This window comes from Enhydra lutris, unplaced genomic scaffold (assembly GCF_002288905.1).
Source record: "Enhydra lutris kenyoni isolate GAN:26980312 unplaced genomic scaffold, ASM228890v2 scaffoldscaffold61, whole genome shotgun sequence".
Lineage (NCBI taxonomy): Eukaryota > Metazoa > Chordata > Mammalia > Carnivora > Mustelidae > Enhydra > Enhydra lutris.
This window is the reverse complement of record NW_019154145.1, coordinates 6,378,513-6,395,649: the sequence shown is the minus strand read 5'-3', so window position 1 is coordinate 6,395,649 and position 17,137 is coordinate 6,378,513. Positions and strand designations below refer to the sequence as shown.

At 46.5% G+C, this 17,137-nt stretch overlaps 1 protein-coding gene across 1 annotated transcript; it reads right to left on the bottom strand.

Annotated features, from left to right (window-relative positions):
* Window positions 1-14,688: 14,688 nt before the first annotated feature.
* Window positions 14,689-14,979, bottom strand: LOC111158595 (developmental pluripotency-associated 5 protein-like). The gene has a single exon (XM_022520723.1). The coding sequence runs from the start codon at window positions 14,977-14,979 to the stop codon at window positions 14,689-14,691; it is 291 nt and encodes a 96-aa protein (XP_022376431.1).
* Window positions 14,980-17,137: the final 2,158 nt, after the last annotated feature.

Genomic DNA, 17,137 nt, shown 5'->3' with positions numbered 1-17,137 from the left:
GATTTTTTTCCTGTGGTCCTCTCGAGCTTCAAAATAGGTATTTTTCAGGGTTTCCATCAGCGAAGGGTGTGCAGTTCTGAAAATCTTGTGCTGTGAGGACAGACAGAAGCATGGGCAGTCTGCCAATAGATTTGACTGTTTGCCTTTCTAGCTCGGGGACCTGGAAAGTCTGATGGGGTCGGGGGCTCTTTACCTTGCCAAGGATCTGCCCCTTTGCCTATTTGAGATGCTTCCCTCTGGCTGATGAAGCTTCAGTTTCTTGCTCCCCCCAGTTAGTAAGAATTAAGACATATCTGTTGCGTTTAAATCAACTCGGGAAACAAAAACACACAATCCTAGGTCTGAAAAGGACGTCTTGCCTCTCTTGCCACATGACACAGGGAGATAATCACTGGCTTGGGAATTGGATGTACATACTTTCGTGCCTTGCGGTTCGGGGGAAATCACATCACCTCTTTGCAGGTCACTTTCAGTCTTCGTAGAATAATGATGCAAATATCCACCTTGCAGGCTTGCTGTGAAGTTTAGAGAGAATGGATGTACGAAGTACACAAATACAACATTTTTTTAAAAAATTGTCCCTCCATGGCTGGACACTTGAGCGGTTTGCGGGTGATTGGTCTTTACGGATCATATTAGACTGAAGTGTCTGGTGGCAGAGACGTTCTTTGATCTAAAGGGACCAGGATCACCTGTGGTCCTGTCTGCTTTGTGGCCCTCGGGCTTCACCTTCTGCAGGGGTCGACGCAGCATCTTCCTTTGTTTACGGCGTTTGGGGGACACAGGAGAGGAAATGGTGAATGTGCAGAGGAGAAACCCAGTTGCATTAAAGGCTACGTGCAGAGTCTTTAGGTAACAAGTAACCGGCTTGCTTAACTGCCAGGCTTTGCTTCTGTAGCTCGGTCAGTTACAGGAAGACTTTGCTCTCGGCGTCCTCCCTTGTACAACTAGGACACTCCTTCAAGAGCAATGTCACCCCACCCACCTGTTGTTTCATAACAGTCTGTGGTTTTTCTAAATCGTTTTTGTTTTTGAGTAACCTCAACACCAAACATGGGGCTTGAACTCACAACTCCAAGATCAAGAGTCATGCGCTCTAGCGACTGAGCCAGCCCGGAGCCCCAGTAATCAGTGTTTTGTTTGTTTATTTGTTTGTTTATTTTTAAAATTTTTATTTATTTGAGAGAGACAAAGAGCGAGCATAAGCAGGGGGAGCAGCAGGCAGAGGGAGAAGCAGGTTCCCCGATGAGTGGGGAGCCCAACGCGGAACTCAATCCCAGGACCCTGGGATCATGACCTTAGCCAAAGGCAGATGCTCAACCCACTGATCTACCCCAGGTGTCCCTGTGATCCATGTTTTTTGTAGCCCTTGGAGTCCCTCCCTGTTGCGTGTCTCACTTGGTCAATGTTTTCTCTTTCTTCTCTGTGTATTGTCCCTTATTTACTTTGTCTTTATGTGTCCATTTTTCTGGGTCCTTCTCTTTTTCTATTACTGATCCAAAATGTAAAATTAAAACCCTTTAAAAAATTATTTTAAATTGGTACAGTCACTATGGAAAACAGATAGGCAATCCTCAGACAATTACAGATAGACCTACCATACGATCTAAAAGACACACACAAACGGAAAAGTTACCTGCCCCACCCGCCATGCTCACTGCAGCATTTTTACGATAGCCAAGACATGGAGACGACACTTGGGTTGTCAATGGGTGAATGGATAAAGAAGTTGTGGTCTGTCTATCTATCTATCTATCTATGCAATGGAGTGTTATTCAGCCACAGAAAATGAAGAAATCCTCACATTTGCAACAACTTGGATGGATCTGGAAGGCATTACACTACGTGAAATAAATCAGACAAAGGAAGACAAATACGGCATGATCTCGCTTATATATGGAATCTAAAACAAAACAAAACAGAACTCAGAGAAAAGAGATCAGCCCTGTGGTTACCAGAGGTGAGTGGTAGGAGTGGGGAGGAGGAATTGGAAGAAGGTGATTGAAAGGTACGGACTTCCAGTAATAAGATAAGTAAGTCCTTGGGATGAAATGGGCAACATGGTGACCACAGCTTATACTGCTGTGTGATATATGGGGACGTTATGAGAGTAAATACTTTGAGTTCTCAACGGAAGGAAAAATGTTTTTCTTTGCTCCTTTCTTTTTATGGTATCCATACAGGAGGATGGATGTGAGCTGAACCTATTATAGTGATCATTTTACAACATATGTAAATCAAACCATCCCGTTGAATGCCTTCAACTTCCACAGTGATCATTTCTCAATAAAAATGGAAAACAATCTTTTTTCTACTTCAAGAGGGCAGGTGGACCTCGTACATTTGTCTCCAGGCTCTCCTAAAACCTCCAGAGCCAAACCCAAAAAGGGTTACCTGCTAACAACAGGAAAGGAAAACAGAGGAGAGGCAGTAATGGAGGAAATTTGCAAGCTGGAAATAGAAGGTATCTCTTTGGTAGAAAGAGATACAGATTTTAAAAAGGTGAACTCTAAGCTTGCGATAAGGGAAGCCAAGAAATAGAACCCAGAAGATTCAGAGGTTTGCCCCACTGATATCGCTAGGATAGCACAGAAAGTGGAGTTGACCACAAGAGGATTAGTAGGGTCTGTTTCAGAAGCAGCGGGATCCCTGATCTCCACTCCCTTCTTCCCCACCAGATGGAAAACTAGGAAGTGAGGTCCACGCTATAAGCCCCATCTACACACAGAGAGCTCCCTGTCAGCCTTTTAATGCTCCAGTCTTAAATATGGACAGATAGCAAAGGATCACAGACATCTGTGGAAAGCTTTTCATCGTAAGATAGAGCCTACGGTAGACTGAATGTTCACGGTCCCTTTGCCCCTTCCCCCAAGTTTCCATGTTGAAGCCCAACCCTCCATGTGATGGTAGTTGGAGGGGGGTCTTTGTGTGGGAGGTGATTGGGTCATGAGAGTGGAGCCCCCATTGATGGATTCGTGTCCTTTCTAAAGAGACCCCAGAGAGCTCCCCACCCCTTCCTCCGTGTGAGCACACAGTGAGATGAAGGCAGTGAACCAGGAAGTGGGCTCTTGCCCGGCACCAAATCTGCTAGTGTTTTGATCTTGGACTTCAGTCTCCAGAACGATGAGAAATAAACTTGTGTTGTTTGTAAGCCTCCCAGTCTACGGCCTTTTTGTTACAGCAACCCAAGCACACTAAGACAGAGACCAAGGCATACAGAAAATAGAAACTCAGAAGATCCTGTGTAGAGAGAACAAAACTTTACGAGGCATTTATTAATATATGGACAGAAGTAAAATAATATATCGCACCCTTGGAAGCAACACTTGGAAATTATGATGACGAGAAATAACTCGGTAGACATGCCGGAGGCTAAAATTTAAAGGACTCACAAAACACAAGAAAATAGGAACGAAACGTTAAGCTAACTGGAAGACGTGTCTGAGGTATCCAAACATACACATGGTAGGAAGGAAAGAAATGCTCAGAGATACAGTATTCAAAGAGTTTTCCAGAACAGATGAAAATGAGTTGCCAGATTGAAAGGGACTGTTTAGTTATTAGCACTATAGGTGAAAACGGACCCCCATTAGGCCACATCACTGTGGGGTTTCAGAACCCTGGGACAATAGAAGAAGCGTCTCAGAATTGTGCACAGAAAGAAAATGGTTTCCTATTGCCACCTCCTATCAGAAGGGCACCGCCTTCTGATGCTAGAACCTGAGATTCAAGTGGAGAAATAGCTTCAAATTTCGGAAGGGGAATGACTTTCGATCCAGACATCTACTCCCAGGTGAGCAGTCATTTTCACATGAGGGAAGGTTCCACAGTGGTTCCAGCCAAGCAGACCTGCCGTGTACCCTTTCTAAGGGATTTCGTGAGCCATGAGAGGAGGTGAGCAGAGTGATGGGTGAAGGGAGAGGAAGAGGACCCCACTGTCGTGTCGTGGACCTGGACATCGTGGGAACTCGCTGGAGGAAACCAAACACTCAGCAACACATACCCCGACCCTCAGGCACTCCAGGGGAAACAAACAAGTGTTCGAGGAAGGAAAGAGAATCGCAGTTTGCTACTTGCCTCAGAAACGAATGGCATTGCCGTGATCACGATAAGGGAAACCAAGTAAATAAAATTATGGCATAACCACATTGCAGAGATGAAGAATGGAAATATGTGTGTGAGAGCGAGCTGAATTTCCAGATAAGAAGCCAATAAAGCAAAATCTGAAAGATCAAGAAGTAGCCATATGAGCATTTTCCTGGGAATCTGACATTAATTCCAAGAGAAACAGCTAAAAAGAGTTGAAAGTAATTGGGTCTGTGAAGTAGGAGACTCTTCAAATTATTTGTATGTATAACTTTAATAAAAATAAAAATGAAAAAATAATGAAAGGAGAAGAGCAGCCAAGGGAGAAATATTAGTTGCAATTCTTCCCAAGGGAAACTCTTTCTTTAGAAACAAAGTTGCCCTTTACCTTTATAGATGATGTCAATTTTCTTCCCCTGTTAACAAAACAAAACACCCCCCACCACCCCGCAACGGAAAAAGATATTCCTGGTCTTAAAAATAACACAGCTAAGTTTAATGAGTACGATGGCAATGGTACCTTTGGTTTCTTCATTGAGGTACAATTTACATCTAATAAAACGCACCCATTTCAATTTCATGTTGATGTGCAAGTTCCACATGTCACAATTGAAAGACAGATGAGGGGACATGTCGAAATCCCCTGTGCCCCGCCTCAGCCCCCACCTGAAGCCCTGGGCAACGCCTGCCCACTTCCTGCCTCTGTCCTTTCGATTTTGGAGACAAAATAAATTTGTCTCCCCTCGAGTCCCACGCAGATGACGGGAGGACACGCAGCCTGTGCTCTTTGGTGTCAGGGTCCTTTCTAGCACTTTCTAGCACATTCCAGCTTCAACCCCGTAGTGTCCATCTGTGTCCTATTCCTTCCGTCTCCAAAGAGCATTCTGTGGTGAGGAATATATCTGAGATGAAAGTTTTTCACAGAACTCGGGACAGTGAGATTGTTTTACTCTCCAGCCTCTTGGTTACGAGCTTCTTCCCCATGGCAGACTCTCTCCGTGGTCAATTACCAAAAAGGGAACCAGGATCTAACCATGAAGTGAGATTCTTCTGGGGACTGTGGCTCGGTTGCTTAGCAACGCACGGAGTAACTGCATTAGTTTAGGGGAATTCTGAACAAAAAGGTGATCATCTTTTATTCCCAGACAGAGGGAAGATGATGTGATTCCAAGTAAAGTGGGGGAAAAGTAAAAACTACGAAAACGGGGAAAAACCACGTCTAGTAAGTAAAAGCATAACGATGCCTCCCACACTCACACCACAGTGTCCCCCTAAAGGTTCTGCTGAAGACCGAGGAATCTCATTTCTCTTAAATACCGGGATGTGCGGCCCTGGTGGGCAAAGTCTTTTAAAAGGCACACACACCAAAAACAAACAAAAAAAAGGATGCCGGAAAGAATTATAATTCGTGACTGAAAGAAAGAGAAACACGTTGACCTTTACTGGCGTTCCGACTTGAAGGAATCAGTCTGAGGCGGATGGGGAAAATTCAGTGTGTTCACCCTTCCAAACGAGAAAGGATTCCTCCAGACATTCCTCTTCCACTCCCAGAGTGAGTAACTGCTTCTCACGGTAAAGGTGATGCTTACTATTTGCTCCCCGGATTCCTTCAGCTCGGAAAGAATGCTCCCCAGTTTGCAATGGACGCGGCTAACACGGAGTGTGTTTTGTTGTTGTTGTTCTACTTTCTCAGGAGTTTTGCCAACTCGGTACCGACTACTTCCTCCTCATTATCTGTGGTCGCTCTCCCCAGACCCCCACCATAAAATCCGGCAGAAATAGCTCTGCTGAGGACCATGGATTTAATGAGCAGAATAGCCCCCAGCCATCTCATGCAAAGTGTTTAATAATCAATCAGAGATCAGTTTCACTTAGTTTTACAGGGTTGAGAGGGAGACAAAAACCCTTCACCATCATTTTTTGGCTCTCCCTGGAGCTGTTCTCTGCTTCCCTCCTGACAACGGATTTCTTGGTTTAAATCATGCCCCAAGGGGAAGGGTACAAAACTGGTCAGGCCGTTTTCTGTCCATTCTCCAGGCATCTGTTAAAAGACAGCTTTGTGGTTTCATTTACTTTAGGGGCAAAGTTGACTACCGAATAATTGGGTTCACGTTCCCCCTTTCCTTGGGGTGGCAAAGATCAGTTCTCCCGAAAACACGTTTAATTGCAGCCTTCGAAAGGAAAGGCGCTAGGGGAACACATCTCCCACAGCCGCTATCTTTTATTTGCAGTCTAATTAAAAATGTTCCAGTCTCTTCCGGTTCTGAATGGGGAGAGACATCCACTTGTGTTTTGAATCGCGTGTGCTATGTGAGCGGACGGAGACAGATAAACAGGAAGGCAGGCTCTGCCAGAGAGCTTTGCAAAACCAGCACACATCCTGGGGCCCCACACAATTAATGAAAATCTCACTGCTCCACCGCATGGGGGCTGGGAAGAAATAACTTGTGAGTCACAAGTGTCCTCCAGGGTTCACTCCCTGTTGTGACATTCTGTGGCTGTGGTTTCTGCTCGGGGAGACACATCAGTTGAAAGAAAAGACCTGACGGGAAAGTATGGCTTTGCCTATGAACGGATTCTTGTTCCCAAACTGCCACATTTACGGCAATTTACTGAAATGGATTCTCCTTTGGGCTATGAGGCAGAGACTCCCAATGAATGTGTCCCTCTCTCCATATTATAAAATATAAAAAACGGAGCCATATCTTGTTAATTTTTAACTTAGTCTTCTCATGGGATTCATGCTTGCTGAAGGCTTTGAATTAGAGCAGTGTTCTCTAAAGCTCGCACTGGGGTCAGCAGGAGCCCTAAGATTTCTGCTGGGTTGCATCTCTTCTTGATCATTCTGAGTTTTGTGGGGTTTTTCTGGTTTTTGGTGTTTTCTTCACTGCCGTGGGTTTCTGGTGAGAGAATAAGAAACTAACAGTGATAAGAGAAAGACGCACCCTTTCTGTGCAGTACCGACAATGTGGGAACTCGAGGGCGGTTGACTGTCACACGGCCGACTGTCCAGTCATTGCTCAAATATTAGTTGAGCATTTCTTGTGTGCAAGGCCCCAAATACACCCATTCATGGGCTTCAGGAAATTTCTAGTAGAGAAAATTTGTTCAGCCAGCAGGGATCTGGGGAAATGAAGGCATGTGGGATCTGCCGAGTGACTCACGTGTTGTTGGGAATCGGGCCACAGTTGGTGGACAGGATGGAGCAGGAAAGCCATCTTTTTTTAAGATTGTATTTATTCATTTGAGAGAGAAAGAGAGAGAGAGAGAGAGAGAGAACATGAGCAGGGTGAGGGGCAGAGGGAGAAGCAGATTCCCCGCTGAGCAGGGACCCCGATCCTGGCACCCCGGGATCATGACCTGAGCTGAAGGCAGGTGCTTCACCGACTGAGCCCCTTGCATACTGGTTTTGAGGATTTATTGCGAAGCTAGTAGGAGAAGAGAGGGACTCATGGACCCACTGCCATCAAACATCTGGTCTACAATGAGTCTTAAATGTTGTCAATGGTGATTATAAGAAAACAGAATTAGAGGTTGGAGGCAAAGCAAAAGCAGAAATAAGCAATGGTATCAGGAAGCTGTGGGATGGGGAAAGGGGAGGGTGGATGCCTGGGGTCCGGGTGTTGCACCACGGGTTGCTGAGGACTTGAGGGGTGGGAAAGCCCACACAGTGAGGTCACTGTGCAGACTGAGCCTCGAGTGGAGGGGGAGGCAGCAGGTGGCACTCCATCCTTAGCCAAGCCTGGCTGAGCATGTGCAGACGTGTCCTCGGGATCTCTGGGTGGTCCGGGAAAGATTTCAGATCTCCGCACCCATGACTGGTCTGGGAGCACAGGCATCTTCCTATCTTAGGTCTGTCGCAGGAAGTGGCTTCTTCTCATGCAAGGACTGGTTCAGAGCAGAGCTGGGACCACAACCCAGATATCTTAACCCTTCTGCTGCCCTACTCTGCACCCTCCTCGATCGCACTCAGAGATCTGGGGAGACTCCGCCAAAACCACATCACGGAGACCCATGTGCTTCGAGACTTGGCAGACCAACCTTGGGATGTTCAAGTGTAGGCTTTGCCCCCTTGTCACTATTGGCATTTGGGGCAGGAGCCTTTGCTATTGGGGACTGTCCTGTCCATTCTGGAATGTTCGGCATCCTTTGGCTTCTGCTCAACCACAAGCCAGCCGCACCCTTGAAGCTGTGACAACAGAAAGTGTCTCCAGACTTTGCTCAAAAAAACCTGAGGAGACACATCACCCCTGGTCGAAAACCACTGCTCTGGTGAGACTGTAAATATGGTGGGAGATCTTCCCACTCTGTGTGACAGGTGTCACCAAAGCTGGGTGATGCCAAGGAGGGAAGCCTGAGACAAGGAGAAGGCTGGGTCTGGCATCATGGCGCCCGCCTTGGGGAGCTGAGCCTTGTAGAGGGCACCAGGGGGCCTTTGGATGAGAACACTGAAAACCGGCCACCCAGCCCTGGCTTTCATGCTTGTTAGCCATGCGCGGCCATGGAAAAATCACTTCCCCTCTGTCTTACCACCTAGTTCTTTGTGTCTCAGGAATTGTAGTAATTTCTAATTTTTAAATGTGTCACTCAGTGTCCTCCAGAGAAACAGAACCGCCTTCTCTGTGCCTGTCTGTTCAGTTTCTTATTTACATGTATTTTTTGGGTATCTATCCATTCCTCAAATCAATAGGTCTATGTAGAGTGATAGATGCGGACATACAGACATGTAGACACGGATATGGATACGGATGTACACTGAGCTGCAGACAGAGAAGGGGAGATTTATTACAAGCGATTAGATCACACAGTTACACAGGCTGAGAAGTCCCACACCTGCCATCTGCCAGCTGGAGACACTAGGATACCAGCGATATGATTCAGTCCGAGTCCGAAGGTCCCAGCGAGAACCAGGAGCTCCAATGGCCAAGGGCAGGAGAAGACAGATGTCACATGGAGCAAGAGAACAAATTCGCCCTTCCTCCATCTTTTTGGTTTACTCGGGCCGGGATGGATTAGAGGTCCCTCCTGCAATAGCGAAGGGGCCTTCGCTGCTCAGCCTCCTGATGGAGATGCCACTATATCTCTTTCAGACACATCCTCGCAGACATGCACAGAAATCAAGTTCTACCAGCTCTCAGGGCATCCCTTCGCCCCGTCTGGTCGGCCCAGAGGATCAACAGTCACAACATCCCTGTGTTAGGCTGTGGCTTTCCTGCCTCCAGGTGCCAGGAAGGGGCAAGGCAGCCACATCCCGGGGACTGTTGTCATCCGTGGTCTGCCGGGGAGCAGGGGGAGGGGGGAGCGTGCACACGGGAGGCAAGGGGTGAGCAGCACTCCATGCAGGGGGCCTATTGGCCCCTTCCCTCCCCCTCCTTTTTCAGTAGTGAAGATGTGAGACAGTTAGTGGGAGGAGGAGGGAGAGAGAGAGTGTGGGGTTTCCGAGTGCCGGTGTGGTTCTTATGAGTTGTACAGTGCGATGATGCAAAGTTCCAGATGCGTTACCCGCTCCAAAATTTTACCTAGGAATGCGTGCGCGCGTGCGCGCGCGCACACACACACACACACACACACACACAGAGTTCCAGTAATTAGTTGGCACAAGGTAATTAGTCCACGATGCCAGAGAATTCCTCCTTTGGGGTGGCTGAGGTTAGGGGAAGCAACTTGCCGGCCGCTCAGCTGCGTTCTGGGGTCAGATGCTGGGAGAGGAACATCGCTGAAGACACTTCCTCTTTCCTTAAAGATTTTATTTAAATAGAAAGAGTGCTGCACCTGACGGCGAGAAAAGACCGAGGCAAATTACTTCGCACGATGAAGATGGCCCAGTATGAGGCCCAGGGACCCATTTCAAACAGGGATTAGTAAAAACCAAACAAGGGAAGTCATGCTTGGAGAGCGCTCCTTTGCCACACCGAGGACCTTATCTCCCCTCTCCTACGGGGAGGACAGCTAATGCCGCTTTGATCAGGGTGCAGGCTGAGTGGCCGGAACTAACAATGTTGGCAGAAGTGATTAGCTGAGAATTAAGGGCAACATCTGGTCATGTGGGAGGTGTGGTGAGCGGGCTCACAGCCCATGAAACGTCGTCTATTCTGCACACCTAATGGTAATTTGTCAACCAACCGTATTGATCCTGCCAAGAGGACGTCTATGGGGGAGAAAAGAGATGTGCTTGGTGTTCCTGGAAGTGCTTTATACTTGGGGGCAAAGCAGAGCAGAGCCTTTCATAGGAATAAGCAAACTAAAGCTTCCAGGGGCATCTGTATGCAGCCCTATGACATTCGGGGGAAAGCAGCCCCCCCCTTAAGGTGTTTAGTCTTGAGAGTGCATACCTGTCGATTTTCGATAGGGAGATAACCTGACTATGCTTGGGTCTTATTGGATAACCAGGCCATAAAATCACAACATGTTTAGAGATATTCTTACATAAAATCAATTAGCAAGCACTTTTGACTCCAAAGCAAAAGCCTCAAGTTACCCACCCAAGTGAAAGCTTGAAGGAGGAAATTAATACAGATCGTCGACTTACAGTGGGGTTATGTCCCAACGGACCCATCATATGTGGAAAACATTATAAGTGGAAAATTCATTTACTACATCTGATCTCCCAAGCAGCACAGCTTACGTAGCCTGGCCTGCCATAGCCACGCCCACAACACTCCCATCCTCTGGAAGGTGGGTCAGTCACCCCGCAGGAAGCCTGATTGATCATCGGGGGTCGACTGTCTCGCGTCATGTGTTGAGGACAGCCCTGAAAGTGACAGAATGGTGATGGGTGCAGAAGGTTGTCAGGACGGCTCATCTGCCTTCATGATCGCTGGCTGCCTGGGAGCTGGAGTTCACTGCCCAGTGTCGGAGAGGACTGACTGCACGTCACTAGCCCGGGACAAGGTCCACATTCCAAATTCCAAGTACAGTTTCTACTTGAATACGTATCATTTTGCACCATCATAAAGTTGAAGAATCATCATGTTGAACCCATCCCAAGTCAGCAGCTTTCTATAAACCAACCGAAGGCGCTCCTTACGAAGACACATATGTTTGTGCTTAAATAGGAAGAAGTCCATGCTTAGTTCTAAATTGTGTCTTCCTGAACACTACCCTTGGGGACGGATGTGAGTCTCACAGGCTTCTCTTCTCGGGGTCTTCACTTATTTCTGCTTCTTCCAACATCCTGGTTTTCAAATCCTGTCTCCTCATTTGTTAGCTGTGTGACAGTGGGAAGCTGCTAGGCCTCTCTGGGCTTCTGTTTCTTCATCTATAAAATGGGGTAATAATCCTGATGTGAGATACAGAACAACTAGCTTGCAACATACCTTTAATAATGTTGGTTTCAGTCTCCCTTTTACCACATCTCATCAGTAAAAAAAAAAAAACTCCTGTAACCCTCGATGCATGCTTTTACTTCTCTTGCTAGCCACAAGACCCCCAAAACGGTAATACATATAATCACGTGGATTATGGGCTACAGCCTTGAGCGGAGGACAACTCAAGATTCTCCAGGGACATTTCTGAATAGGAACCAGGTCCCTGATGAAATCCACAATCTACTAAATGAGAGCATTTTCCATGAAGATGATAACTGTTCTTACTTCCCCACACAAAAGAATGGGGTGGTAGAATTTGGAGGTCCAGAGTGAATTTTCTCTCCTCACTGACTCTGTGTAATTTTATCCCCAGGAAAGAGACAAATAGTTAAAAGTCTTTGCCACCTGAATTCCTTAATATTTTCTTGTCTTATTTTTTCCCTGGTAATGTTTAATGGCTTAAATAATCCAGATGCATCTGAGGCAGGATGGAAAGCTTTTAAAAAGAAATTCATTCTGAGATAGAATGCCTCTGTTTTCCTGCAGAAGGAACGGCTCATAATTGGTAACTTTCAGTATGCCTAAAGTTTAGAGAAGGTCTAGTAATGGATTTTGTCTTTATTTTAGTATATGTTGCTTTATGTGTCCATTTTAAGTCATTTAAGTGTTTGATTTCTAAGTGTTATGGTATTTTATTGTTTTTCTAATGTACCCACTTAAAAATGAAAGTGGGTAATTACATAATCTTGGGTAGGTGAACTACTTTCTAGTTACGACATCGAAGGAATAAACCACATGACGATACAAATCTATGTTTAATGCATATCAAAATATTTCATATGTAAAATTAAAAGCAAATGGCTAATGAGGAGGAGGAACTTTAAAATATGTGACCATCAGAAGTGTAACGCCCTTAATTTTAAAAACGAGTGCCCTCTTTGGGGGTGCCTGGCTGGGTCAGTCTGTTGAGCGTCTGCCTTCAGCTCAGGTCATGATCTCAGGGTCCTGGGATCGAGTCCCACATCGGGCTCCCTGCTCAGCGGAGAGCCTGCTTCTCGCCCTCTGCCCCTTCCCACTGCTCGTGTGCTCTCTCTCTCTCTCTTCCTTTCAAATTAATAAATAGAATCTTTAAAAACAAGAGTCCACTCAAAAGTCAAGAGGATGTAAATGAGCAAATAAATAGAAGAAAATGAATAAAGATGTGAAATGAGTACTTCATAATGTAGCATAATGATGGAGTGATCAGTATACGGAAGTTTCTACAACTCCAGCGATTAAATAATGTAAATTAATACTGGGAGACAGTATTTTTAGCTCCTTTAATTGGCAGAATGGTTTCTTTTTTCAGTTGTCAAGTTAATGTTGGCCACGGTGAAGAAAACAGGAATATTCATGCAAACTATTATTAGGGATGGACTGCAGAAATGATACTAATTTCCTTGAATCCGTAATTGTTTATCTAATAATTTACCCTAAGGAAACACTTGCAAAGATCTCAGCATGGTGATATTTATTATAGTGCTCTTCTGAATGGCCAAGAAATAGCAAATAGTTAATATATAACCAAAAGGGAATTAGCTAATTGAATTGTGTATTTATACAAAACTACTCAGCTGTTCAAAATGATATTGTAGATCGTCTCAGTCAATCTCTTCCTTTGAAGTCTACTCAGATAATTAAAGTAAAAAGGCAAAATGTTGAGAGATCAAAACAAACCAGCTTATGAGAGTGGAGAAAGGACAGTCAGCTGGGTCATGTGGGAGCCATAAATGGAAAGCAGCTATCCACTGAATATAAAAAGATTGTACTAAATATAGTATGATCTTGAGTTTTAAAAATCAATATGCATAGAAAAAAAATTACGGGAAGAATCCCTAGTGGTAGAATTATGGAGGACTTTTTGCTTTCTGTTTTCTCAGTTCTCTGCAATGAACTAGTACGGTGAAAGTAGTAAGGCAAAACTTACGTTTTAATAAAGAAAAACAAATGTGAGGAGCTTATGAATTTTAAATTAAAAAAAAGAGCCTAAGATCCTGAATTAACCCTTATGAAAAGATAATTATCCATATTAATGGGAGACTATTTATAACCCTGCAGACGGCAATAACATGGTTGGTAATTTTCTGAGTGTTTCGAGACAAGGAGTTCTTCTGCCCTGAAATTCACTATGTTTCTTCCTGGTGGACGTAGACAATGGCCATTTAAGAATATATTTAATCTTTAGGAAAATTATCAATACTAGTAAACTTTTTAAAAGAACACTTTATATTTTTAGAGCAGTTTTAGGGTCACAGGAAACCTGAGGGGAAGGTACAGAGATTTTCCATATGCCCCCTGCCCCACATGCATACAATCCCACCCCCCCACCCCCACGCCACCACCCCTGCTCTCCGCATCCTTTCCCCAGCAGGGGATAGCTGTCACAATCCATGAACCTACCCTGCACAGTGTTATCACCCAGAGTCTGTACTGGGGTCACTCTTGGTGGACCCCGTACAGGCTTGAATAAATGCATCCATCTTCGGGGTAGCGCGCAGAGGACTTTTGCTGCCCTAAACATCCCCTGGGTTCCGGCCGATTTGTCCCTGGCAACCACTGATCTCTTTACTGTCTGCATAGTTTTGCCTTGAGACAGAATATCCTACAGCTGAGATCAGACAACACGGAGCCTTTTCAGACTGGCCTCTTTGACTTAGCGATAGGCATTGTAGGTTCCTCTCTGTATTTCCCAGCTTGAAAAGGGATTTCTGTTAAGTGCTGTGTAATACCCCAGCTTGCAGATGGCCTCGTCTCCTGAAGGATGTCGTGGCCACAGGCAAGTTTTAGCAAATACGAATGCAGCTGTTAGAAACATCCACGGGCAGGTGGCAGGGGCGTAAGTTTTCTGCTCCTTGGGATAAATCCCAAGGAGCACAGCTACTCTATCACACGGGAAGAGTGTGTGTGGTTTTGTAAGAATCTGCTGTGCCATTCGGCATTCCCGTTCTGATAAGTTTTAAAAACTTTTATGTACCTATTAAAGTCAGTAATCCAAAAACATTGAGGTATTTAAAAAAATTATCCTTTAATTAGCAGACCTGGGAGGAAGCCACGTTAGGACTGAGACCAAGGCGGAGACCCAAATATCAGCTGGTTTTTCCTTGTCAGACTGGAGACACTGGAGACACTGCTCCACCTCTGGAGACACAGTTTACTCTTCAAATCCTGGTCCCAGGTAGGGGGCTGCACACTGGCTTCATTTCATCCAAGAACCCAGCTCCAGGGCTTTCACGGCGTCCTCAATTTTGAGCATCACTTATTCCTGTCTCTGGCAGTGCCATTTGGCCACGGGCTGGAGCATCCACCAAGCCCTGAGCTTGCATAAGTAACAGCCATAAACCACGACCTCCGTGAAGTCCAAGGGTTCCAGAGCCTTTAGCTCGAGTATGACTTTGCTCGCTCGCTCGATGTACAGGATTCGAGATCCTGCTGGGCCAAGCAGAGCCTCCAAGGCCTGCGTCTGGATCTGCAACACCTCGGGATCTTTCAAGTCTTCCGGACCTTCTACCCACGGTGGAATATCTTTTCGTTCCGGGAGCATCCCCATCTGAAGCGCCTCAAAACTAACCACGTTCCGACCTGGGCTAGGCCTGAGTCACTGGGGGCCTCCGCACCAGAGGCAACATTGAAGAAGTTTTAAAGAGAAGGACAGTGATCCAATGTGCCAGGAGACGCCTGGGTGGCTCAGTCAGTTGGGCGTCTGCCTTCTGCTCAGGTCATGTTCCCAGGGTTCTGGGATCAAGTCCTACATGGGGCTCCCTGCTCAGTGGGGAGCCTGCTTCTCCCTCTCCTTCTGCCTGCTGCTCCCCCTGCTTGTGCTCTCTCTTTCTCTAATAAATAAATAAAATAAGATCTTTAAAAAAAATAAAATGCGCCAGTAGTTGGGACAGGATTCTTCCTCACAGGAGCTCACTGTATCGTCGCTTTTAAACACCCTTTTCTCCCCAACTCCCTCCTTTGTCCGCGTGCTCCTGTGCCTCACTTTGTCAGACCACCCCAAAGGCCAGCTTTGTCAGAGTCCCTGTTTTGTCCCCAACACACAGTCACAGTCGGCCAGCAAGAATGGCCTTACTTTATAAGGACACTGAGCTCAAAGTAAATTTTTAAGAGATGCCTTAAGCTCCCACTCCCACCTCGTTCTTCCAGGAAAATAAACATCCATTAAATATTCACTTCTTTGTGTTCAGGTAGGGTCCAGAAGTCAGCATTTAAGATGCAGGCCTCCCTGGGAGGGAAAGACACACCACCATAAACACTGTCCTGTGGTCACCTGTATCAGGGTATGCTAACCTGTCCCCTTCTGTGGCCCTGAGAGAAGAGGGATGCTGGTGGTCTTCAAACAACAAGAATGAGATGTGGAGGGTTGTCAGGCTGGTTTGAGAAAGATACAGCGGGATCCACAGGACGGCACTAGACAGCTCGGCAAGCTTGCCTGGGTGAGAGACTGCGGAGAAAGTTTTGGAGCAAAAGAGCAACATTGTTGCTTTAACTCTGGGTTGGTCAGGGCCGTTCCCAGGAGGTGCCCCTCAACTTTCCAGTTCATCCCCGGAGTTTCTGGCTGTCTCCCTCTATTCAAACCCAGAGCAGTCGGGAACCCGGAGCTCCGTCCTCGCGGTGGGTGGGGTGGGGGAGCGCCAAGCGGACCAGCCTTTGGGGCAGCTGCCCTCACGTCCCCTGGCACGGAGCCAAGCTGTTCCTGCCAAGAGTCGTAAATCAGCCCTTTCAACCTGTTGCAGTGAAGGTGGAGTGCAGTGACTTTTCCCCACCGTGCCTGCAGCGCCAGCTGAGCTGCTGGCTAGTTAGACCTAGAGGAGCCAGGGAACAGCCTGGTTAAAGATTGTGTTCTCTGTAACGCATCCCGAGAACACACAGGTCTGGTTTGGCCGCAGCTGAGAGTCTCCTGTCTTGGTATTTTGCTGCCTAGATCAAGCCGACGGTATCTAACGTGTAGTCCTCTCCCTTCGCCTGTATTTGCTGAGAATATGTCGGAAAGGAGGCCTGCCGAGAATCTTCCCATCCGCTCTAGGGAAGGGGGAAAAAGAGCCCGTTCAAGATACAGACGCCCTCTTCGTGGCTGAAAGAGACAGACCTCATGCTCCTTCGGGCTGGCAAGAGGGGCCCTGGGCAAACAAAGGGGCAAGGGTTGCCTCTGGGCCAGAACCACATACTTTACCTGGTTTCCTTCTTTTTTCTCCTCTGCCTCCTCCTCCTCCTCCTCCTCTTCTTCTTCTTCTTCTCTTTGCATTTTTTTAAACAGATTTCTATTTATTTGACAGACAGAGATCACAAGTAAGGCAGAGAGGCAGGCAGAGAGAGGGGCAGAAGCAGGCTCCCCGCTGAGCAGAGAGCCCAATGGGGGGCTCGATCCCAGGACCCTGGGATCATGACCTGAGCCAAAGGCAGAGGCTTAACCCACTGAGCCACCCAGGCGCCCTTCTTCTTGCATTTTTTAAATGGAAACAAATTTCGCCAAAGATTTACATTTTGGCCATCTTAAAGCATCCAGGCCCCTGGCGTTTGCATGTTCATGAAATGGTGCAATCATCATGCTACCTAGTTCCAGAACGTTTCCACCACCCTCCAAAAGAAATTCTGGGGCTAAGGAGTCACTCTATACTCCTCCCTCCCCCAGCTCCTACAGACTGCTGATCTGTGTCTGTGGCTATTCTGGAAAAGGTGGGTAAATGGAATCGTACAAAATGTAG